The 26,880-nt window shown below is 38.9% G+C and overlaps 1 protein-coding gene across 2 annotated transcripts in view; it reads left to right on the forward strand.

Annotated features, from left to right (window-relative positions):
• Positions 1 to 26,880, forward strand: part of SIMC1 (SUMO interacting motifs containing 1) — an 86,233-nt gene that overhangs the window by 27,543 nt on the left and 31,810 nt on the right. Inside the window, exons 2-4 of one of the 2 annotated variants that reach the window (XM_058723866.1) lie at positions 9,911 to 11,401; positions 15,242 to 15,489; positions 16,218 to 16,287. In XM_058723866.1, the coding sequence (XP_058579849.1) occupies positions 9,911 to 11,401; positions 15,242 to 15,489; positions 16,218 to 16,287 (1,809 nt within the window). The remainder of the gene's footprint in view (positions 1 to 9,910; positions 11,402 to 15,241; positions 15,490 to 16,217; positions 16,288 to 26,880) is intronic. The other variant, XM_058723876.1, reaches the window with a different exon arrangement.

Here is a 26,880-nt window from a genome sequence, read left to right on the forward strand (position 1 = left end):
TGCGAAAGACCACATCAAGAGAACGAGAAGACAGGCCACAGACTGGGAGAAGACGTATGCAAAAGACACATATGAGAAAAGACTGTTATCAAAAATATACAAAGAATTCTTAAAACTCAATAAGAAAATGAACAATCCAATTTAAAAATGGCAAAATATCTGGGGCACCTGGGTGGCTCAGTGAGTTAAGCATCTGACTCTTGATTTCAGCTCGGGTCATGATCTCACAGTTTGTGAATTCTGACAGCATGGAGCCTGCTTGGGATTCTGTCTCCTCCTTTCTCTGCCCCTCCCTTGCTTGCTCTCTATCTCCCTCTTTCAAAATAAATAAAAATAAACTTCAAATAAAATGGCAAAACACCTAAACAGACACCTCACCCAAGAAAGTATACAGATGGCAAGTAAGCATATGAAAAGATGTCCAACAACATATGTCATTAGGAAATTGCAAATTAAAACAAGGATGAGATGTTACTACATTTGGATTTTAGAATAGCCAAAATCCAAAATACTGATTACACCAAATACTGGTGAAGATATATAGTAAAGGGAACTCTCATTAAGTACTGCTGGGAATGCAAAATGGTACAGTCACTTTGGAAAACAGTTCAGTTTCTTACAAAACTAAACATATTCTTACCATAAGATCCAGCAATTGTGGTCCGTAGTATTTACCCAGATGAACTGAAAATTTATGTCCACACAAAAACCTGCACACAGATATTTATAGCAGCTTTATTTATAATTACCAAAACTGGGAAGCAACTAAGATGTTCATCAGTAAGTGAATGGATAAGTAAACTGTGGTACATCCAGACACTGGAATATTATTCGTTGCTAAAAAGAAATGAGCTATCAAGTCTTGAAAAGACATGGAGGAAACTTCAATGCATATTACTAAGGGAAAGAAGCCAATCTGAAAAGGTTACCTACTCTGTGATTCCAACAATATGACATTCTGGAGAAGTCAAAACTATGGAGATAGTAAAAAGATCAGTGGTTGCTGGAGGTTAGTGGGAAGGGAGAGAAATAGGAGGAACTAATATTAAGGGTTTTCCAAGCATGTCATTATACATTTGTCAAGCCCCATAGAATGTACAACACCAAGAGTGAACGCTAATGTAAACCATGGACTTTGGGTAATGATAACGGGTCAATGTTGATTCATCAGTTGTAACCAATGTGCCGTGGTGGTATTGGATGCTGATAGTGAGGGAGATTGTATGTGGGGAGAGGAGTATATGGGAATGCTCTGAAGTTTTTCAATTTCGCTGTGAACCTAAAGCTGCTTTAAAAACTAAAGTTTTATTAATTTACATAAAAGTTACATGTACTGAGGTGCCTGGGTAGCTCAGTTGGTTGAGCATCTGACTTCAGCTCAGGCCATGATCTTGCAGTTCCTGAGTTCGAGCCACACAATGGGCTTGCTGCTGTCAGTGCAGAGTCCACTAAGCTCTGCACTGTCCCCCATTCTCTCTGCTCCTCCCCCGCATGCACTCTCTCAAAAAATAAACATTTAAAAAAAAGTTATACGTACCAATCCAAGAAATTCGAATACTCTAAGGTAGTGTTAGTCCCCAGCTCATTATTTGCCAGTTTTTCTGGCTTTTGTCACATTTTTAAAGTTGTTTGTTTTTAATTTCAGCCTTATTGAGGTGTAATTCAATTGAAGTGTAAATAACATTATGAGATATTTAAAGTATACGTTGCGGTGATTTGATACACATATATATTGTGAAAGGCTTCCCTCCATTTGTTAATTAGCAACACTTTTATTTTCTTAATCAAAATTTCACACATTATAATTAAACTTTAATGTCATTCTGTCACATTTTCTGAAAATCCTCAGCATTTTAAATGAACAAATTAACATAGAAAGATTTGCTATCCTACAATGCTGCATCTTTCTACACGATAGTGGTAGAATAGTGTTTTCATGAATTTAGACATTTAGGATCCTTACTTAAATGGGCTTTTTTAAAGTTTTCTTCACGTGGGTCTTGAAATTTCCTAAGAAGTTTACTCCACAGACTTTTTAACTTTTTTTTTTTAATATGTGTATAGGTGTGCATGAATGACCCATTCGGTAAGTGTCTGACTCTTGGTTTCAGCTCAGATCATGATCCCACGGTTTGTGAATTTAGGCCCCATGTCAGACTCTGCCCTGACAGTGCAGAGCCTGTTTGGGATTCACTCTCTCTGCCCCTCTCTCTGTCTCTCTCCTTCCCTCCCTCCTTCCCCCCACTCTTTCTCTCAAAATAGAGAAGTTAAACTTAAAAAAATATGTGTGTGTTGGGGCGCCTGGGTGGCGCAGTCAGTTAAGCGTCCGACTTCAGCCAGGTCACGATCTCGCGGTCCGTGAGTTCGAGCCCCGCGTCGGGCTCTGGGCTGATGGCTCGGAGCCTGGAGCCTGTTTCCGATTCTGTGTCTCCCTCTCTCTCTGCCCCTCCCCCGTTCATGCTCTGTCTCTCTCTGTCCCAAAAATAAATAAAAAACGTTGAAAAAAAAATTAAAAAAAAAAAAAAATATGTGTATATAGATATACATTGCACCCACACACACACGGCGGCAGGGGAGGGAATGTATAAAGCAAACATATAGTAGAACAAATTAAGTTAAAGCCCATGCAGCCATATTGCCTGTATTATAAAAGTTGTGGATATGTTTCTTTGTTCAATGTATATTCTACCTCCATGCCTTGCCACCCTCCTCCTCCCAACTACTTCCTAATTTTCATGATGCTCACTTGCTTTTCGCTATAGTTTTACTATATGTGTGTACCTAAATAACATAGTTTGCTTCTGCCTATTTTTGGACTTTATATGAACGGAATCTAAATGAAAACGCTATTTCTCTGTTCACATCATTTCTGATACCAAACGTGTGGGGAGTTTTTCCTTATACTAACTAATTCTCCAACTCTGGACATCACTGAGTGTCCCTACAGTTTCACTCAATTCTGATACTACCTGGAATTAGTGCAGAACCCACAGGTTAAGGGCTCAGTCCCACATGACTGCCCCCCATACAGATGCCAGTCACAAGTCGTTGGGCCCCTAGTTACCCACCATTCTGTCCAACTTGGCTATAAATTGGGGGTTCCCATGACCCCCTTCCTAAGTTTTGATAATAACAGTTCACAGAACTCAGGGAAACACTTTACTTACTATTACCAGTTTATTATAAAGGATGCAAGTGAACAGCCAGATGAAGAGGTACATAGGGCAAGGTCCAGATGAAGAGGTACATAGGGCAAGGTCCAGAAGGGTCCCGAGTGCAGGAGCTTCTGACCCCCTGGAGTTTGAGGTATGCCTCCCTACTGGTATGTGGATGTATTCACCAACCTGGAAGCTCTCCAAACTGTTGCTTAGGACTTTTATGGAGGCTCCATGACATGAGTCTTGTTGATTAAAATCGTTAGCCATTGGTGATTAACTCAATCTCCAGCTCCTCTCCCCTCCCCAGAGACTGAGGAAGTAGGGCTGAAAATTCTAACCCTCTAAACGCCTGGTTGGTTCCTCTGACAACTAGCCCCAATCCTGAAGCTGTGTAGGGGTTTTCAGTCATTAGCAAACTCAGGTATGGTTGAAAGGGTCTTATGAATAACAAAAGACAATCCTCTTACCCTATCACTCAGCAAATTACAGGGGTTTACTGGAGTTCTACCTGGAACCAGGGATAAGGACCAAGACAGTAGTCCCCTCCTTTCTTCAGTTTCACTTTCTGAGGTTTCAGTGACCCAGGGTCAGGTGCAGTTTCTAAGACCATGACCCCCTTCTGACATATCATTAGAAGGTCCATAGTAGCCTAACACTTCATCACAACGCCTACATCCACCATTCACCTCACTCATCTCATCACATAAGGCATTTTATCATCTCACGTCATCACAAAAAGGATGAGTATAGTACAAGAAGTTATTTTGAGACAGAAACCACAATCACATAACTTTTATTACAGTATATTGTTATAATTGTTTCCTCTTATTATGAGTTACGGTCATTAATCTTTTACTTTGCCTAATTTAAAAATTAAATTTTATCATAGGAATGTATGCATAGGAGAAAACATGTAGGGTTCAGTATCATCTGCGATTTTACACCTTCACTGAGGGTCTTGGAAAGTATCCCCTGTGGACAAGGGGGGACTACTGTATATCACAATATCACAGAATCATATTGTATGTTATTCTCTTTTGTTTTTCTTTTAGCTTCAATATTATATTTATAAGATTAATCACTGTTGGGGTGCCTGGCTGGCTCAGTCAGTAGAGTGTGCAACTCTTGATCTCCGTGTTGTTAAGTTCAAGCCCCAAGTTGGGTGTAGAGATTACTTTAAAAAAATAAAATCTTCTAAAACAGTTAATGTTATTGCATGTGCCTTTAATTAGTCATTTTCATCTCTACATAGTATTCCCAAGTCAGTCACTGCCAAGTTCCTTCTAGTTTGTGGCTTATCTTACAACTTTAAGGTACTTTTGCTAAACAGTAAGTCCTAATTTTGATGTAGTCGAATATTCTTTTATGGTTTACCCTTTGTATCTTAAGAAATCCTTCCTTACACAAATATTATAAAGATGTTCTCTTGTTTTTTTTCCTAAAAAAATTTTAATTGGGTTTTTCATTTCTTTAATAAATCTGAAATTGATTTATGATTTTGGCATGAAGTTAAGATCTGATTTCATTTTTCTCCCTGAATGGATAGTGGTACCATTTAAAGTTTCATCCTTTTCTTCGTAATCTTTTTTTTTTAAACAGTTTTTAATTTTTTTTAACGTTTATTTATTTTGAGACAGAGAGAGACAGAGCATGAACGGGGGAGGGGCAGAGAGAGAGGGAGACACAGAATCGGAAGCAGGCTCCGGGCTCTGAGCCATCAGCCCAGAGCCCGACGCGGGGCTCGAACTCACAGACCGCGAGATCGTGACCTGAGTTGAAGTCGGACGCTTAACCGACTGAGCCACCCAGGCGCCCCATTCTTCATGATCTTTAATACCACCTCTGACATAAATCAAATTTTTCTAAATGTATGGGTCTGTTTGTAAACTTGCTCTTCTGTCCATTTATCTGTTTGACTATCTAGTGCCAATACCACACTGTCTTCTTCAGAATTGTCTTGGCTATTCTTGGTCTTTTGTTTTTCCTTTCAAATTTTATTTTATTTTATTATTTTTTAATTTTTTAATGTTTATTCATTTTTGAAAGACAGAGACAGAGCACAAGCAGGGGTGGGGCAGAGAGAGAGGGAGACACAGAATCTGAAGCAGGCTCTAGGCTCTGAGCTGTCAGCACAGAGCCCTATCTGGCGCTCAAACTCACGAACTGTGAGATCATGACCTGAGCCAAAGTCGGATGCTCAACCCACTGAGCCACCCAGGCGCCCCTTTCCTTTCAAATTTTAGAGTTAACTTCTAAGTTCCTCAGTAAAACCTGCTTAGACATTGAGATGGTACTGAATTTGTATGTCAGTTTGGGGAGAATGGCATATTTATTACATTGAGTCTTCTAATTCATGGACAGTGGTATATACTTTCATTTATTTATGCCTATGTTAGGGTTCTTCAGTATGCTTCCATAATATTTTTTTGCACAGGTCTTGCACATCTCCAGTTAAATTTGTTCCCAGGTACTGTGTTTGTCAGGATAAGCTATGTTATACTGTGGCTTAAAACAAGGTTTATTTCCATTCACACTACTACATGCCCATTGCAGGTGGGGTAGAGGAGGAGGGATGTCTGCATATCATAGTCCTGTGGAGACACAGGCTGACAGAGTTGCCATTATCTTGAACATGGCCATGAGACAGACACATCAGAAGGAAAAGAAACCTTTGGAGTGTCTGCATCCAGAAAGGCCCAGCCCAGGAATAATACATGTTACTTCCCCTCATAATTTATTGGGCAGAATTAATCACATGACTCCACCTAGTCATGGGATTCAGGAACTACAGTCTACCATGTATCATGGAAATGTTCGGCAACCCACAAAAATAACTACCACATAATAAGTAAACAAACTTTTTTTTTTTTTTTTTAAGGGGGGGTCATCTGGGTGGCTCGGTCAGTTAAGTGTCAGACTCTTGATTTCAGCTTAGGTTCTGATTTCATGGTTGTGGAATCAAGCCCTGCATCGGGCTCTGTACTGAGTGTGGAGCCTGCTTGGGATTTTCTCTCTCCCTCTCTTCCCCTCTCCTGCTCGCATGCACGCTCTCTCCCAAAATAAGTAAACAAATGTTTAAAAAAATAACTACCACCTGTAGTGTGTGTGTGCATATGTGCACATGCATGTGTATACAAATATATACAAACACATTCATATACATGTATATGTTTTTTGTGTTGATATTATATGGATTGCCTAGAATTTTTCCCTAGATGGCATAATTCATATAGAATATAATATGAATGATTTCCCCTGAAGTTGTGAGATGTGGGAGTTATACAACATGAGGCTACTGTTGTTGAAGTATTAAAAAAATGTAATTTTTATATTCAACAACCATGATAAATGCTCTTATTCTGATATTTATCTATAGATTCTTTTGAGTTTTTCATGTAAATAATCATATTATTCATGAAGGACAGTTTTATTTTCTAATTTTTACAATTTTTATATCATATTTTCCTGCATTGCATATACAACGTTGGTACACTGCTGAATAGAATTAGCAACATTAAGCATCTTTGATGTGCTTCTGATTTTACAGGGAATGTTTTCAGTGTTTCAGTGTAATGTTTACTATATGTGCTTTGGAAATAACTTTTAATAGATAAGTATGTTTTCTTCTGTTTCTACTCTGAGGGTTTTTTTTTTCCCTCTTTTTAAGAATGGATGTTGAATGTGTTATCAAATGCTTTTTGGCCTCTTCACATGATCATATGATTTTCTCCTTTATGTGATGAGTTATATTAATTGATTTTTTTTTTAATGCTAAGCTAGCTGTGATTCCTAGGTAAACTCATCTCGGTTGTGCTGGATTTAGTTTAATAGTGTTTTGTTTAGAATTTTTATGTCTGTGTACACAAGTGATATTGACATAACATTTCCTTCTTTCAGATTTTGTATCAAGTGTATGCTAAGTCATAATAGGAGTCAGAGGTAGCCCTTCATTTTTTTGTACTCTAAATAACTTGTATAAAAGTAGAATAATTTTTTCCTTGAATTTTTAGCAAAACTAAACAGGTGATTTCTAAAATCACCTTGACCTGGAGTTTTTTGATGGAAAAAATTTCAACTACTGATTTATTTCTTTATTGGTTAAAGGACTATTTTGATTTTTTTCTTTCTTCTTGAGTCAACTTAAAAATGTCTTTTCATTAAGGAAAATCTCAAACATGAAAAATATAGCAAATTGTATAATGATCCCCCATGTACCCATCACCCAGTTTCTTGAGTCAGTTTTGCTAAGCTTTATTTTTCCATGGATTTATCTGTTTCATCCAAGTTCCCAAGTTTTTTTGACATAAAATTATTCATAACATCTTCTAATCTTTTTTATCTTAAAAACATCTGTAATTTTGTCCTATTTTCATTCTTAATATTGGTTATTTGTGCCTTTGTTCTCAAATTTCTTCTCAGATGTTTGCCAATTTTAATAATCTTTTAGAAGAACAACCTGTAACATTGTTGCACTTCTCTGCTGTGTTCTCTGTTTCATTCATTTCTGCTCTCGTTATTTCCTCTGTTCTGCTTTCTTTGGGGTATTTTTTCCTTTTTCTGCTATCAAAAGGTTTGTGCTTAGCATGTTAATTTTCTTCCATTCCACTTTTCTAATTAAGTGTGTAAGTGTGCATTTTTTTCTACATAGTGATTCTGCATGCCACATTTTAATAACTGGTATTTTTGTTATTGTTCAGTTCTAAAATTTCTCTAATTTGTGATTCCTCCTTTGACCTATTTGCAGTTATATGGAGTTTTTCCTAGTTATTCTTTTGTGCTGCTTCCTAGCCTAATAGTATTTTGGCCTGAGTGATAATCTTTTTGACATTGACTAAGATGTACTTTGACTCCTGGATTGTGGTCAATTTTTGTAAATATTTCGTGTAATTGTGAATATCTATTCTGAGTCCTTCAGATGCAGCTTACTAAATGTGTTCAAATCTTGGGGTACCTGGGTGGCTCAGTCGGTTAAGTGTCCAACTCTTGATTTCAGGTCAGGTCATGATCTCGCAGTTCATGAGTTCAAGCCCTGCGTCACGCTCTGCACTGACAGTGTAAAGCCTGCTTGGGATTCTCTCTCCCTGCCCCACCACCCCCCCTCTCTTTTTCTCTCTGTCTCTCAAATTAAAACTTTAAAAAAAGTGTTCAAATCTTTTGTATCCATAATAATTTTTTTGTTTGAGTAATCTATCAATCAAGAAAGACATGTAAAAGTTTCTTACAATGACTGGATATTCCTTTTTCTCCTTGTATCTGTTTTTGCTTTATGGAGACTGTTATTAGGCATATAGTTTTAAAATTATTATATCTTGATGAAATAAGTCTTTTATTGTACAGTAGCCTCTTTATCTCTAGTAACACTATATTCCTTGAAATCTACTTTGTCTGACATTAATATAGGTACACTGGCTTTCTTTTTGGTCAGTTTTTCTTGTTATAACCTCTCCCGTGTTTTTACATTTGTATATAATTTCTCACTTTTATTAGGTTGGTTGAGCAGAGTAGCTAGCTAGCCCTTCTGATCAGAAATGGAACTTTTTTTTTAAATACTGGATTTACTAATACTTCATAGAGAATATTTGCATTCATATTCATCAATGAGATTGATGGATAATTACGCTATTAATTTTCATCCACACTGAGACAGTTTTGAGAGTTGAAAGGGAGTACAATATTTTAACATGTGTATGGCACAGAGATTGATTTTAGTACCATGGGCAGGTGTCATTAGGGTTTATGAAGTACCTAATCATTTTGGCAAGGAATGGAGGTAAAGATAGGAGGTTTTCCAATAACGAACCTAGTTAGGGCTCAGACTTACACTGTTGGTTTTATTTTTTTTTTTTTTTTTTTTTTTTTAATTTTTTTTTTTTTCAATGTTTTTTATTTATTTTTGGGACAGAGAGAGACAGAGCATGAACGGGGGAGGGGCAGAGAGAGAGGGAGACACAGAATCGGAAACAGGCTCCAGGCTCTGGGCCATCAGCCCAGAGCCTGACGCGGGGCTCGAACTCACGGACCGCGAGATCGTGACCTGGCTGAAGTCGGACGCTTAACCGACTGCGCCACCCAGGCGCCCCACTGTTGGTTTTATAACTGTTATTGCATTACTCTACATATCTGACTATAAGGTAATTATATATTGAATGAAGTTGTACAGAGAAAAAAAAAGGAAACGGACCTGGGTTTGAATGTGTGTGTCTGTGACTTAATTGTATAATCCTTAGGTAATGACCTAACTCTTCTGAACTCCATTTTCCCCATCTGTGTAATGGAGATTATAAGGCCTACCTGATAGGGATATTGTGAAAGTTAAAGGTACGTACAAGCACTCAACATGTTCTTAGCACATAGTAGATTCTCCTATATTAGCTTACCTTCTTTAGTTTCTGTTGTAAGTAAGTAAGTAAGTTGCTTTTCCAAACAAAGGTTGCTTTTTCCCTTGTGACTTAAGGTTACAATCTTCCCTACAACTCCCCTATTTACCTTGGATCAGAAAAAATTTCCCACTATGCCCTCAGTTATATGCATGTGGCATTTGGATAATTTAAGATGGTATAGAAATTGACAGATTGACAGTAGCAAAATTTTGACCAAAGGAAATACTAATGCTTATGGTATATAAAATGTATAAATTTTCAGTGAAGTGAAAAGGTAAAATATGATTATCCTTAAAAGCTCAGACGCAGATCTTCTTAGATAAAGCAAAGGCTCCCTACTTGACCACTTATATTCTCATAATATTTTAACAGGACTTCATTGACTTAACCAGAGAAACCAGACCAAGGGCAAAGGATCGCAATGGATTCTGTGTGATTGACCTGACAAGAACTGAAGAAGAAAATAGACCTATTGCCACTCTCGACTTGACCCTAGAACCTGTTGCTCCTTCCCAGAAGGAGCCAACCAGTCTTCAGACATGTGCCAGCCTCTCCAGCAAAGAGGTGATGGAAGGGCGGGTAGACAGAAGCTCTCGGCCTGCAGCACGGAGAATCATTAACAGCGATCCTGTGGATTTGGACCTTTTGGAAGAAACCGCATTTGAAGGTCCACAACCTCCTACATCCGTCAGTGGGGACTCTATTTATGCAGCAGAGCCAAATTGCAGCTCAACTGCATTCAAAGGTGACCTTGGCTTCTTGGCAAGCCTACAGCTATCTTCAGATGTTCACTCCCGTTCCCCAACAAGCAATAATGGTAGCAGCAGCAATCAGAGGGCACCCTTGCCAACCCCACAGCAAGATGTGCCTTGCCCACCACAAGCCTTGCCATGCCCACTGCGAGCCTTGCCATGCCCACTGCGAGCCTCGCCCTGTCCACCACGAGCCTCCTCGTGCCCACCACGAGCCTTGTCATGCCCACCACAAACCATGCAGTGCCAACTACAAGCTTTGCCTCACCCGCCTCAAGAAGTTCCATGCCCTCCTCAAGAGATGCCATGCCCTCAGCAGAATGTGCCGAGCCCACCTCAAGACTCATCGTGGCGACCTCAGTACTCACCCAGCCCACCTCAAGACTCACTGTGCCCACCTCAAGACTCTCTGGGCCTACCTCAAGATGTACCAGGCCCACCTCAAAACATATCATATCCACAAGATGTGGCACACTTACGGGATATGCCACAGTCACTGGGAGATGTGCCACAGTCATCAAGAGACACACCACAGTCGCCAGAAGACGTGCCACGGTCACCAAGACATGTGCCACAGTCACCAGTAAGCACGTCACAGTCACCATCAGACATGCCACAGTCACCAGCAGATGCGCCACAGTCACCAGAAAGCGTGCCACGTTCACCTGGAGCAGTCCCACACTTCCCAGGAGATATGTTCCGTTCAGCTGGAGACATGCCTTGCTTGCCAGGAGACATGCTACGCTCACTTGGAGATTTGCCTCACTTACGACAAGACTGGCCTGACCCTCCCCAAAATGATATACAGAACCATGACATCCCTATGGATGTCTCAGCTCCATCTTCTCCAAGGTCCTCTCCCAGTCCACAGTCTCCACAGTTTGAAACTTCCTTAGAGAAAGTTCCTTGGCTCTCTGCTACAGAAACACCAGCTAGAAAAGAGAGATCACTGTCAGAGCCTGCTAACCCCGAGTCTGCCCAGGTACAAGCACGAACACCACAAGGTGGGTTATACAGCAGACCATGCCTGCATAGACTGAAGTACTTCTTACGACCTCCAGTGCATCACCTCTTCTTCCAGACACTAATACCAGATAAAGACACAAGAGAGGTGAGCTAATATGTCTTCCCCTAGGGATTAGGTGTCCTTTGTATAGGCCTAGCATAAATATGCATGAAAGAACAGGCCCAGTATAAATTTGATATTTTTATCTTTCCTCCACTTGTGGAACCATGTAGTGTAGAGTCAGACCTGGGTTCAAATTTCACCCCCACAGTGAAAAACTGGCACTGTAGAAGTCACTTTACCTTTCTGAGCCTTAGCTTCTATCCTATACGTAAAATGGAGATAAAAACATACCTCACAGGATCATTAAATGACATAACATATGTAAAAGTGTCTGTTAGAGTGTCTGGCTCATTATAGGTCTTCATCAAATGCTTCTCTTCAATTCCTATGCCTTTCCCTTCCTGATGCCCTTATTACAGCTCCCATATCACGGAAATAGTGATACCCTTGACACTTCAGTGCTTCCAAAATTATTACTTTCTGACTTTTGGGGAGGAAATTCAGTTTTAAGATTTTAATGGGAGGGGCGCCTGGCTGGCTCAGTCAGTTAAGCAACCAAGTCTTGATTTTAGCTCAGGTTATGATCTCACAGTTCATGAATTCGAACCTGACCCCCCTCCCACCCCACAGGTTCTGCACTGACAGTGCAGAACCTGCTTGGGAGTCTCTGTCTCCTTCTCTCTCTGCCCCTCCCCTCTTCATGAGTGCATGCACACTTCCTCTCTCTCTCTCTCTCTCTCTCTCTCTCTCTCTCTCTCTCTCTCTCTCTCTCAAAAATAAATATACATTAAAAAAAAAGATTTTAATGGAAATGCTACTTCCCATTGGTCTTTATTAAGCTGTGAGAGCTAAACCAGATGCTTTTCTTAGCAGATGTAAGAAAAAGTTTGCGGCTAGGTTTTACAATATGAAACTATTTTTTCATCATCCATAACTATATTCTCAATGTTAAGAAGACTGGCTTGAGGGGCACCTGTGTGGCTCAGTTGGTTAAGCCTCTGACTCTTGATTTCAGCTCAGGTCATGATCTCATGGTTCATGAGGTCAAACCCCAAGTCAGGCTCTTCACCAACAATGCGGAGCCTGCTTGGAATTCTCTCTCTCTCTCTCTCTCTCTCTCTCTCTCTCTCTCTCTCTCCCTCTCTGCCCCTCCCTGGCTCAGGCTCACTCTCCCTCACAATAAATAAATATATAAACCTTAAAAAAAAAAAAAGACTGGCTTGAGGTAGTCCATGAATTCAGAAGGTGCATTCTTGGAGCAATCAGGAATCCCATGTAGCCTGTTTCAGGCATTCACATCGATTTGGCCTTGAAGACTGAATTTTTTTCTCTCATTTTAATTGTTGTTGTATCTTCTAATACGTTTTATGTCTTCTCTTTCTGAATGACTCTCCCTAACTACCCTAACTCATTCTCTTTATTCCTGTGGGTTTGCCTCAGGATGGTGATATATCAGTCCATTATCAAGAGCATTTGGAGGACTTGAGAGAGTTTGTGTTTCCTTAGTCAAGGCCGTAGTGCTTTGTAAGTGCTGCACAAAGTAGCGAGGCTGCCAGTAGATGCAAATGGGACACCACATCCCCTTTCTGTGTAAACACAGCTTGGATTATAAGATGGCAGTTAGGCCAAACAAAGAGGATTTTTCTTCCTCATCTTTATTTCTTACCTTAAAGAACTTCGGCCATCTAGAATCCATCTGTAAATCTTTTTGGTCTCTCCTATTATTTCTTTTGGGCTTTTAATAAGTCCTTCTTCAACCAGGTCGTTTTCCCCCCAGAACATCTTAGCCAGTCCCCACGCTGCCTGCCGCCTACCAGCCTTTGGCCTTAACTCCTCTGAGTCTTTCTTTGTTTACTCTAAAATAAGTCATAATGCTCATATCATAAAGTTGTTTGACCTAAAAATAAATACATAAAGCACAAAGCCACCTTTCAAGGCCTAAAGAACTATAAGTCTTAGTTCCCCTTAAGTATATGGGCATCAAAAGAATTTGTAAACTTTATCTGCTGTAGATGTCCCCATTTGTAGGCAAGAAATGCATAATATAGGTTCAAATATAGGTAAAGTGCCTCACATGTGAAATAGTCACAAAAGCAATATTGTTTTTTGTTCTTCTCTTCTCTGGCTCTTAATTTTCATTACATGACATGTACAGTATTGGTCTCTGATCAGTGAGATAAGGGGTTACCCTTAGGTGATGTGAGGCATAAGGAAAGCTAACTAGACTTCTCCGGAAAATTTTCTGGAAGGACAATTCTAGTCATCACTGTTTTACTGTCATATATAAGCTGTCAGACCTTTGGTTGATGTTTTAAATTTAATACTTGGGGTGCCTGAGTGGCTCAGTCAGTTGAGCATCCAGCTCTTGATTTTGGCCCAGGTCATGATCCCAGGGTCATGAGATCAAACCCCACATCGGATCCGCACTGGACATGGAGCCTGCTTAAGATTTTCTCGGGGCGCCTGGGTGGCTCAGTCGGTTAAGGGTCCGACTTCAGCTCAGGTCATGATCTCGCGGTCCGTGAGTTCGAGCCCCGCGTCGGGCTCTGTGCTGACAGCTCAGAGCCTGGAGCTTGTTTCAGATTCTGTGTCTCTCTCTCTCTCTCTGACCCTTCCCCGTTCATGCTCTGTCTCTGTCTCAAAAATAAATAAGTGTTAAAAAAATAAAAATAAAAAAAAAAGATGTTCTCTCTCTTTCTCTGCCTCTCTTCCCCACTCATGCGCGTGCTCTCTCTCGCTCTCTCTCTCTCTCTCTGTAAAATTAAAAAAATAATAATAAAGTAAAATAATAGGTTTAATACTTATTCTCAGATTTTAAAAATAATACTTGCTGCTCAGTTGCCTTTTTAAACATAGGCATTTAAAATATTTTAATGGGGATTTTTAACAAAAATATATTTATTATTACTGGTTTTGTTGTTGAGAGGTAGTATGAATTTAGAGGGTAGATATGGGGTTACACCACCCATGTGTGAAACCAGCTTCTGACATTTGTTGCATAACAAGTCCTTACTCTCTAAACCTCAGCTTCCTTATCTATATAGTAGGAATAATAATAGTAGTAGTAGGGCTGTGAGAATTAAGATGAGTATAAGTCAAATGTTCAAAAATTATCGTCATTATTGTTATTATATTCTGATGTCAGAAAACTTTTTCATGTTTTTCCTTTTGATTGTGAAAGTAATATGTATCTATTATGGCAACATACAGAAGAACGTATAGAGGCAAAACATCTGTAATTCCAGCACCCCAGATAATAGAAAACCACTTTTCACATATTCTCTCCCAGTCTTTATATACATACTTTTGGGAGGTGGGAGGGAAGCAACTTAACATTTACTGTTGACAGTAAATCAATAAAATGGGATCTTATTTTAACAATAAAACATATTTAAAGCATCTTTCGGTCCACCTGGGTGGCTCAATCGGTTAAGCGTCTGACTTCAGCTCAGGTCATGATCTCACAGTTCGTGAGTTTGAGCCCCACATCAAGCTCTGTGCTGACAGCTCAGAACCTGGAGCCTGCTTGGGATTCTGTGTCTCCCTCTCTTTATCTAAGTATCTGATAATAGTATCACAACTACCCTATCTTCCCACCTTCACTCCAAAATCTACTTAGGCTAGCTCTTGACTCTTGTACTTCTTTTCTGTGCTTTTAGCACAGATGAAATCATATTATATGTAGAACTGTGAGTGCTTATTTTTTAACTTAATATAAGTATTTTTCCATGTCGTTGAAAGTTTTTTAGATAAGGCTTTTCAGTCTTTTTATTTTTTGTTTTTCAAATGCATGGAAAATTTTGCTGTCTTGAATCTGTTTCAGATCCTGTGTATATATGTCTATAGAAACCTGTTCTAATTGGTTTATTTTTATCTCTACAGAGTAAAAGTCAAAAACTAGAACCCATTCCTCATCGAAGACTAAGAATGGTAACAAACACCATTGAAGAAAATTTTCCCCTGGGGACTGTGCAGTTTTTGATGGACTTTGTGTCACCCCAGCATTACCCACCCAGAGAAATTGTGGCTCACATCATCCAGAAAATCCTGCTCAGTGGCTCTGAGACCGTGGATGTACTGAAGGAGGCCTATATGCTTCTCATGAAAATTCAACAGTATGAACCTTTGATGTTGGTGAATCTCCTAGAGAATCTGGACTCAGGGCACATCTTTCTCTTGCCTGAGCTTGATTGAGCTAACCAATTAGAGAGGGTGACTTAGTGTATTAGTGTTATTTGGATTGCAACTAATGGGAAACCCAATCCAAACTAGCTGTAACAGCTGATAAAAGAGAATTTAATTATTTATTTTACTAGAAGCCTAGGAATAAGACTTAATTCAGTTCAGAATGGTTACCAGGATCCATTTTCCTCTTTGCTTCTCTCTTGAGGCTCCACATAGTAGTCTTCTCAGCCTCCAGCTTTTGTGAGAGAAAGCCCACTTCCTTTATAATCACACAAAAGTTCTGAAATTTAGTCTTGTAGGCTTTAATTGCAATAACATAGGACATGAGCCCATTTTTGAACCAATCACTGAACTGAGGGATAGAATATCATGATTGGCTCAATATACTTCATGGGCTGGGATCCTGGTAGGGTAAAGCTAATGGACTAATAGTAATAAAGAGTTGATTTCTTCAAGGCAAAATCGGGGTACTAATGTCTTCCAAAAGAGAAGCGAATACTGGGTAGCAAAAAAACTGAAGTTCTACTACCGTCAGATGACATGGTATCATGTCAAAGGATAGACAAAAGCAGTGAGGATAAGAGGAGGTTTTTTTGTTTCTGTCATCTTCCAGATCCTATCCCTTCTTCCACTATACCCTCTAGAATTCTAATTGATGTCCCTTGAATTTCAGGCTACATCCAGCTAATGCCAAGACAGTGGAGTGGGACTGGAAGCTGCTCACTTATGTCATGGAGGAAGAGGTAACATAACAATTATGAGGGTGTATCTTTTGCATAGGAAGTTTTAACTAGAAACAAAAGTGATGACAAATCTGGTAGTAAAGTCTTTGCCATTATTCCATCCTTATATTCCCACCCTCACCAAAAATCTCCTTTTGAAATGGTATGTGCTGTCTTCCAATTCAAAATTGAGTACCTTCACTTATCCCTCTCCTTCTTGAGATCCCATTGAAAATAATAGTAGATGAATAGTGAGAGGTATAAATCCATGGCTATGAAAATAAGGGGAAGGGCAATAGATTTGAATGAAAACTAGAAGCACTAAAGGAAATGTAAGTGTTGACTGGTGAAGCTAGGCAGAGAAAGCCATAGGCTGTAATACATCTAGAGGTGGCTGCAGTCAAGGAGAAAGGAAATCTCCCTTTAGAGTAAAGAGGTTTTCAACTCAGAAACACAATATATACAAGAGGGTTAGAGTCAGATGTGGGCTGTAAATCTGTTGAAAGTTTGCAGATAGAACTGACAGTCTTTCCATTCTTGAGTACAGAAAGTTCAGTCATCAGGTTACCTACCCTTCAGGCGAAAAGTCAGAGCACTTATTTTCTAAAGACATTGAATGAAACATCCGTCATAAACAAAGGCACCTAGTATACAGTTGGTGCTGCAGAAAAGAAGTCTTCTGCATTCTGACTTTTAGGGATCTCTAAATGGCCAGGATTCTGTCTGCTCACCCAGAGCACTTGGATGGAACAAATTATTTTCAGCTTAGAATTCCATACTCAACAAAACTATTATTCAAGTATGAGTGTAACATAAAGACATTTCCAGACATGTGGGAACTTGAAAAAATATCCTCACACCCATTTCTTCAGTTACCTAAAGGTATGCATCTAAAGAAGAAGGGATTAAGAAAGAGGGTGGCACAGGATCCAGGGAACACTAGATCTAATCCAAGAGAATAATACAGAGAATTCCTAAAATTATGGTGAATAGTAGACCTACAAAGCAGTCAGTCCAGATTGGAGCAGAATAATTGAGGGCTTTAAGAATGATCTGGGAAACATCACCTAGATGATAAACAAGCTCCAGGCTATTGTTCTCCATGGAGACGCCAAATTAAGAAAAACATACGGACCAGAATACTTTTGTGAAAACTCTGGAGATCAGTTGAGAAGCCTCAGTACCCAGGAGAATGCATAATCGAGAAGGGGCTCAATGAAAGGAGTAGGAAGATTTGTGTTATTTGGTGTGCCCATGCCCCTCCCCCGACCCTGCTTATCATGGTGCAACTGGAAGGAAACTTCACATGCCCCGGCTCCTCCCTCAAGATGGAAACAAAAGAGTGGACTTTGAGCCAGTGTCCTGGCTTGTTAGGGAGCTGCACAAGGGACAGTTGTTTTCTCACCTGACTCAGATCACTGATGGGGATAGTGGTATAGTTTGGAAGCTGCTGAAAAGACAGGTGAGCACTGTTCCACAGGCAGGGAAGCAAGAGATTGTGGCTCCTGAGACAAAGGCAAGCCATTTGGGAAATTAAGACAGATAAGAGCACACGCTCAGTGCAGAGCCTGACGTGGGGCTAGATCTCACAACCATGAGGTCATGACCTGAGCTGAAATCAAGAGCTGGATGCTTAAATGGTGCCCCCCTGACAAAAGAGTATTTTTGAACTATCTTAAAAATGTACAAGGAACTAAAAGAGAGCAGAGATAGACAACTAACTGCAGCATGAAAATTATGTGTGAACAAAATGAGAGTATTAAACAAGAAACTATTAGAATCAAACATATTCTGGACCTGTAAAGTGTAACTGAATTGAAAAATTCACTAGAAGGATTCAACAACGTACTTGACCAGGCAAAAGAAAACTGGCAATGAACTTGAAGACAGGTCATTTGAAATCATTGAGACAGAAGAGCAAAAAGAAAATACAATGAAGAAAATTGAAGAGAGCCTAAGGGACCATGGGACATTATTAAGTGGGCCATATATGTATTATGAGAGCCCCAGAAGAAGAGAGAAAGGGGCAGAGAACTTACTTGAGAAAATAATGACCCCAAACTCCCCAAACCTGAGGAAAGAAATGGATATACAGATTTGTGAAGTTCAACTCCAATGAAGTTAAACCAGAGACCCACACCAAGACACATTAAATCAAGTGTCAAAAGTTAACAAAAGCTAAAGCCAGAATCTTGAAAACAGCAAGAAAAAAGTGGCTCACCGCATGCAAGATTCTTAGCAGAATCTTGCAAGTCACAAGGCAGTGGGCTGATATATTCAAAATGCTGAAGGAAAAAAAGCTCTTAACCAAAAATACTATATCTGGCCAAACCATCCTTCAAAAATGAGGGAGAGCAGCAGGAGAGAAGCAACACATCACATACAAGGTCTCAATAAGATTATCAGCAGATTTCTCATCAGAAATTTTGGAGGCCAGAAGGTAGTGGGCTAGTATATTCAAAGTGCTAAAGAATAAAACTCAACCAAGAGTTCCATGTTCAACAAAGCTGCTTTTCAAAAATGAGGCAGAAATAAAGACCTCCCTAGATAAACAAAAGCTGAGGGAGTTCATTTCCACTAGCCCTGCCCAGCAAAAAAAGCCTAAAGGGAGTCCTGCAGAGTAAAATGAAACACTGAACAGTAACTTGAGCCATATGAAGAAACAAAGGATGTCAATAAAGGTAAATACATGGACAATTACAAAAACTATGATTGTAATAACAATTTATAATGTTTGGTTTTCTATATGGTTAAGTGACTAATACAAGTTTCATAATTATTAGTCTAAAAGCTAGTATTACTATAACTTTGAAACTCCACATTTTGCTTTCTATGTAATGAAAGACACTAATGCATTTAAAAGAATTATTAATTTGTTTTGTATGAAGATGTAGTTATGTGACATCAACAACCAAAACAGTAAAGGACAGAGCTGTAAAGCAACAGTTTTTATATGTTATTGAAGTTAAGCTTGTACAAATTCAAATTAGAGTATTTTAACTTTCGAATATTAAATGTAATTATGGTAACCACAAAGACAATAGCTAGAGACACAAAAGGAAGCAACAAAGGAATGTAAACATTTCACTACAAAAAATCAACTAACAACAAAAGACAATAATGCAGGAAATGAGGGACAAAAAAGCTATAAGGCGTGTAGAAAACAGTACAATGACACAAGTGCATCCTTCCTTATGAGTAACTGCTTTTTATTATTTTTTTAAGTAATCTCTACACCCAACAGGGGGCTCAAACTTACAACCCTGAGATCAAGAGTCACACTCTCTAGGGTGAGCCTGGGTGGCATAGTCAGTTTAGCATCCAACTTCGGCTCAGGTCATGATCTCACAGCTCATGAGTTCGAGCCCTATGTTGGGCTCTGTGCTGACAGCTCAGAGCCTGGAGCCTGCTTCTGATTCAGTGTCTCCGTCTCTCTCTGCTCCCACCCCACTCATGCTCTGTCTCTCCTTCAAAAATAAATAAACATTAAAAAAAAAAAAAGTCACACTCTGTACTGACTGACCCTCTTTCCTTATAAGCAATTACTTTAAAATGTAAATGTAAATGGGTTAAACTCTCCAATCAAAAGACACAGATTGGCATGATCCAACTACATGCTATCTACAAAAAACACTTTAGATCCAAAGACACAAGTAGATTCAAAGTGAAAGAATGGGAGAAGATATTCCATGCAAATAGTAACCAAAAGAGCACAGGTGGCTGTACTAATATGAGACAAAATAGACTTTAAGTCAGAAAATGTTACAAGAGACAAAGGAGGACATTATGTACTAATTAAAAGGTTCAATACAACTCTGAGATACAATAATCATAGATATTTACGTACCTAATTACAGACCATCAAGATACAAAGCAAAAACTGATAGAATCAAAAGGAAAAATAGTTCTTTTTAATTTTTTTTCTAATGTTTATTTTTGAGACAGAGACAGAGCATGAGCAGGGGAGGGGCAGAGAGAGAGAGGGAGACACCGAATCTGAAACAGGCTCCAGGCTCCAAGCTGTCAGCCCAGAGCCCAACATGGGGGCTCAAACTCCCACACCGCGAGATCATGACCTGAGCCAAAGTCAGACGCTCAACCGACTGAGCCACCCAGGCACCCCAAAGGGAAAAATTGTTCTATATTAATAGTTGGAGACTTCAATACCCAACTCTCAATAATGGATAGAATAACCAGAATGGGAGATAAGTAAGGAAAGAGAGAAATTAAGCAACACAATAAACTAACCAGATCTAATAATTATATGCAGAATAGTCTACCAACAACAGTACCCACCTTCTTCTTGGTGCATAAGGGGCATATTCCAGGAAAGACCTTATTTTAGGCCATAAATTAAGTTCCAATAGATTTTAAATTTTTAAGTTTATTTATTTTGAGAGAGAGAGGGCAAGCAAGGAAGGGACAGAGAGAGAGGGATGGATGGGGAGGATCTGAAGCAGCTCCATGCTGTCAGGGCAGAACCTGATGTGGGGCTCAAACTCACAAACCATGAGATCATGACCTGAGCTGAAACCAAGAGTCAGACATTTAACCAACTGAGCCACCCAGGTGCCCCAAGTCCCAATAGATTTTAAAAGATCTCATAGCAAGTATCTTCATTCTGTGAAACCAGCATCATCTGGATATTAAAACCAGATATAAACACTACAAGAAAACTGTAGACCAATATCCCTTATGAATGCTCATGCAAAAATCCTCAGCAAAATACTAGCAAACCAAATTCAGCAGCATATCATATGGATTATACATTATGATCAAGTGGGATTTATCTGGGAATACAAGGATGGTTCAATATAAAAAAATCAGTCAAATACACTATATTAACAGAATGTGAAGGACAGAAACCACCTGATCATCTCAATTGATGCAAAAAAATGCATTTGACAAGATTCAACACATTTTAATCCTAAAAACTAGGAATAGATGGAAACTATCTCATAAAAACCCTATATGGAAAAACCCCAGCAAACCATAATCAATGGTGAAATACTACAAGCTTTTTCTCTAAGTTCAGGAATAAAGCAAGAATACCTGCTTTTGTCCCGTCTATTCAACATAGTATTGGAAGTTCTAACCAAAGCAGTTAGGCGAGGAAGGAAATAAAAGACATCTGAATTTAAAGGCAAGAATTATCTCTGTTCATAGATAACATGATCTTATATGAAGAAAACCCTAAGGATTCCACACAGGAAGATTGTTACAGCTAATAGGCAAATTCAGCAAGGTTGCAGGATACAAAATTAACACACAAAAGTCAATTGCATTTCTGTGTCCTAACAATCTCAAAACGAAATTAGGAAAACAGTTCGGTTAACAATAGCATCAAAAACAATAAATACTTAGAGGTAACCTAACCAAGGAGATAAACAATTTGCACACTGAAAATTATAAAACATTGCTGAAAGAAAATGAAGACATAAATAAATGGTAAGACATCTCATGTTCATAGGTTGAAAGACTTAATATTGTTAAGATGTCAATAGTACCCAAAGTAATCCACATATTCAGCACTATCCCTATCAAAATCCCAGCAGCATTTTTTTCAGAAATAGAAAAGTCATCCTAAAATTCCTATGGAATCTTAGAGGACCCTGAATAGCCAAAACAATCTTGAAAAAGAACAAAGTTGGAGTATTCATACTTCTTGATTTTTAAACATATTACAAAGCTACAGTAATCAAAACAGTGTGGTAATCTCATAAAGACAGACCTACAGACATGTGGAGTAAAATGGAGAACCCAGAAAAAAAAAATTGTGAATATGATCAAACGATGTTCATCAAGGGTGCCAAGACCATTCAATGGAAAAAGATAGCCTTTTCAACAAATGGTTTTGGGAAAACTGGATAGCCATATGCAAAAGAATGAAGTTGGACTCTTATCCAATACCATATACAAAAATTAGCTCAAAATGGATCAAAGATCTCTTACATCATGCCAAAAACTATAAAACTCTTAGAAAATATAGGGGAAAGCTTCATGACAGTTGGATTTTACATTTTTCTCTGATATGACACCAAAGATACCGGCAAAAAAAAAAAAAAAAAAAAAAGGCAAAAATAGGCAAATGGGACTACATCAAAGTTTAAAACGTGTGCACCAAAGAACACAATCTGGAATTAAAAGACAGTCTATGGAATAGAAAACATTTTGTTATTTTTTTATAAAGTATTTTTTTCACTTTTTTTTTTAAGAGAGATTTCACACATGCACAAGCATGAGCAGAGGAGGGCAGAGAGACAGAGAAACAATCCCACGCAGGCTCCATCCCACAACTGTGAGATCACAACCTAAGCCAAAATCGAGTCGGGCACTCAACCAACTGAGCCAATCAGGCGCCCAGGGGAAGACATTTTAAAATTGCATATCTGATAAAGGGTTAATATCCTGAATATATAAAGAGCTCCTTAACTCAACAACATTTAAACATTTTATTACAAAACTGACAGAATTAAAGGGAAAATTGAACAACAAAATAATCTGATTTTTAAAAGGGCAAAGGACTTGAATGGCCATTTCTCCAAAGATGATATACAAGTGGCCAACAAGCATATGAAAGGATGCTCAACATCACTAAATCACAAAGAATGGCACATCAAAACCACAATGAGATATCATCTCACACCCATTCAGGATGACCACTATTAAAACAAAATTTTTTAACAGAAAATAAGTCATGAGTTGTGGCAAATTTGTAGAGAAATGAGAACACTTGCCCACTGTGGGTAGGATTATAAAATTGTACAACCACTGTGGAAAACTATATGGTGTTTCTTCAAAAAATTAAAAAAATTATTATATGATCCATCAGTCCCACTTCATATATTCCCACATGCGTATACGTGTAAAAGAATTGAAAGAAGTGTCTTGAAGAGATATTTGCACACCCATGTTCATAGCAGCATTATTCACAAAAGCCAAGAAGTGGAAGCAACCCAAACGTCCATCCATAGATGACATGGTAAACAAAATGTGGCATATACAGGTATAGTGAAATATTCTGCTTTAAATAGGAAGGAAATCCCATATGCTACAACATCGATGGTACCATAATGAGGGTATTATACTAAGTGAAATAAGCCAGTCATAAAAAGACCCTGTATAATTTGACATACACAAAGTATCTATAGCTGTCATTAATATAAAAAGCAAATAGAATGTTGGTTACCAGAGGCTAGGGGGGAGGGGGAAATGGGACATGATTGTTCATTGTGTGTGAAGTTTCATTTTGCAAGATGGAAAAGTTCAGGAGATCTGTTGCACAACTATGTGAATATACTGAAAAATGATTAAGATAGGGGTGGCTACGTTGGTTAGCATCCGACTCTTGGTCTCAGCCCAGGTCTTGATGTCAGGCCCCGTGTTGGGCTCCATGCTAGGCATGAGGCCTACTTAAAAAAAAAAAAAAAAAAATACAGAGCCCCTGGATGGCTCAGTCGGTTAAGCATCCGACTTCAGCTCAGGTCATGATCTCACAGTTTGTGGGTTTGAGCCGTGCATCAGGCTCTGGCTGACAGCTCAGAGACTGGAGCCTGATTAGGATTCTGTGTTTCCCTCTCTTTCTCTGCCCCTCCCTTACTTGTGCTCTCTCTCAAAAATAAAAAATAAATGGTTAAGATAGTTAAGTTTATGTTATATGTCTTTTTACCACAATTTTAAAAAGAAAGTAGGCAATAACAAATGCTGGCAAGAAAGTAGAGATACAGGAAGTCTGATACATAACTGGTGGGAAAGTAAATGGAACAGCCACTGTCGAAAACAGTTTGACAGTTCCTTTAAAAAATTAAACATAGGGGCACCTGGGTGGCTCAGTCAGTTAAGCAGTCGACTTCGGCTCAGGTCATGATCTCGTGGTCTGTGAGTTCGAGCCCCGCGTCGGGCTCTGTGCTGGCAGCTCAGAGCCTGGAGCCTGTTTCAGACTCTGTGTCTCCCTCTCTCTGACCCTCCCCCGTTCACGCTCTGTCTCTCTCTGTCTCAAAAATAAATAAACGTTAAAAAAAAATTTTTTTAATAAAATAAAAAAATTAAAAATTAAAAATTAAACATAAACTTATCATATGACCCAGCTATTCAGCTTCCAGATACTGACCCAAGAAAAATGAAAATATATGTCTAACAAAGGCTTACATGTGAATGTTCATAGCAGCCTTATTCATAATAGCCAAAAAGTGGAAACAACCCAAATGTCCATCAACAATTGAATGGATAGGGACACCTGGGTGGCTCAGTCAGTTGAGCCTCCGACTTTGGCTCAGGTCATGATCTCACAATTTGTGGGTTCGAGCCCCACATCAGGTTCTGTGCTGACCGCTTGCACAGAGCCTGGAGCCTGCTTTAGATTCTGTGTCTCCTTCTCTCTCTGCCCCTCCCCCACTCACGCGTTGTCTCACTCTGTTTCTCAAAAATAAATAAAAGTAAAAAAAATTTAAAAAACAATCGGATAAACAAAATGTGCTATCTTCATACATGGGAATGCTATTCGGTAATTAAAAAAAGTGCTCTTGATATATGCCGTGACATGGACAAACCTCAAAAAATATTAAGCTACATAAAAGGAAGCCACTTACACAAGGTCATATAGTGTATAGTTCTCCATATATGAAATGTCCAGAAGGGCAAATCAGTAGAGCCATAAAGTAGAGGAGTGGTTGCCTGGGGCTAGAGATGGGAACGGGAACTAACTGTAAATAGGCATGAGGGATCTTATTTCAGTTATAAAGATATTCTAAAAATTGGTTATGGCCATGGTTACCAAGCTCAGTAAATTTACAACAAATCATTGAATTGCACATTTAAAGTGGGTGAATTTATAAGGGTTGTCAATAAAGTTGGTTTTTCTTTTTTAATGTTTATTTATTTTTGAGAGAGAGCCTGAGTGGGAGAGAGACAGAGAGAGAGGGAAACACGGAATCTGAAGCAGGCTCCAGGCTCTGAGCTGTCAGCACAGAGCCTGATGTGGGCGTCAAACCCATAAACTGCAAGATCATGACCTGGGCCAAAGTTGGACGCTTAACCAACTAAGCCACCCAGGCGCCCCAAAAAAGTTGTTTTTAAAAATGAAAAAAAAAAAAAAGGGAAAGAAGGATATTCTCAAGATTCAACACCATTCTTGAGGAGTTAAAAGAAGCAAAGTGATAATTGTAGGCAATATAGGGAGGATAAAAAGAAACTTTAAGAAAATCAAAAAGCTTAACAAGAAAGAAATTATTTTCTTAGTGTACTATATGGCTTTCCAGTGTAGTAAATAATTTTAACATAGTCCTCACACTGTAAACACTATTTAGTTATAATATTTAGAATCAATTTATATACAAAACAAAACAATTTTAGCCTTGACAATGGAAAGCCCTAGATGATAAAGATTAGGAAGTGAAAAGGGATAGGATCTCTGAGTAGTAGGGCTTTTATAGCATCTTTATCTTATAAAATTGGGTGTCAAGAGATACTATCTGTAGATGATGGAACATAAATTGAGATAGTTATTTTAGGAAGAGAAATGGGAAGTGGCATAAGTGAATTAAATCTTTATCTAACACAGGAGAAGCCAATAGATAATGTCTAAAGTTGATAAATCAAGAAGTAATGATACGAGCATTTTTTAGAGATGTTTAGAGTAACTTTCAGAAGAGTAAAATTTCACTCTAGGGTACTGCAGGGGGCAAGCAGTAGTGGAGAGTGGTGTTAGTGAAAGACTTTCATCATAAGTCTAGCATAATTACTTGATTTTAAAAAAATTTGCACCAGAGTGCCTGGGTGGCTCAGTTGGTTAAGCATCAAACTCTTGATTTCGGCTCAGATCACGATCTCGTGGTTTGTGAGCTCAAGCCCCACTTACACGTGGACAGTGCAAAGCCTGCCTGGGATCCTATCTCTCTGCCCCTCTCCAGCTTGTGCACACTCTCTCTCAAAAATAAATAAACTTTTAAAAAATCATTTGCACTAATTAATGAGGATTAGAAAAAAATGTGCACATTGGAAGACAAAGTTATCACATCCTTACCTATTTATTTATTTATTTTAGAATTTTTTAACGTTTATTTATTTTTGAGAGACAGAGCATGAGTAGGGGAGGACCAGAGAGAGAGGGAGACACAGAATCCAAAGCAGGTTCCAGGCTCTGAGCTGCCAGCACAGAGCCCAATGTGGGGCCCAAACCCATGAACTGTGAGATCATGACCTGAGCCAAAGTCAACACTCAACTGACTGTGCCACCCAGGTGCCCCTCTCACCTCTTAAAAAAAGAAATCATATGTGCTTACAATGTTTATTCGTTTTCCTGCTTACTAAACTGTACCCTAGTCCATGAGTTTATATTCTCAGAGTATATACCAACCCCCTGCTGTTTGAAAAGTTCCTAAAGAATCCAGAAACAGTTTGGGGCCTTATTCTTTGAAGTTTGAAAGCCCGAGCTCCTGGTCCTACGTCCCAGCACTTGTCTCCCAGTAAAGGGAAATCAACAAATGGTGCATGTCAGCTTGTCATGTCACAGGTATTTATACTGGCTTTTGTATATTTAAAATTATCACCACTTAAATCAAGAGACAGTGAAACTCAGAAGGGCAAGTTGAATGAGTATAGATCTGGGTTTAAAAC

This window comes from Neofelis nebulosa, chromosome 1 (genome assembly GCF_028018385.1).
Source record: "Neofelis nebulosa isolate mNeoNeb1 chromosome 1, mNeoNeb1.pri, whole genome shotgun sequence".
Lineage (NCBI taxonomy): Eukaryota > Metazoa > Chordata > Mammalia > Carnivora > Felidae > Neofelis > Neofelis nebulosa.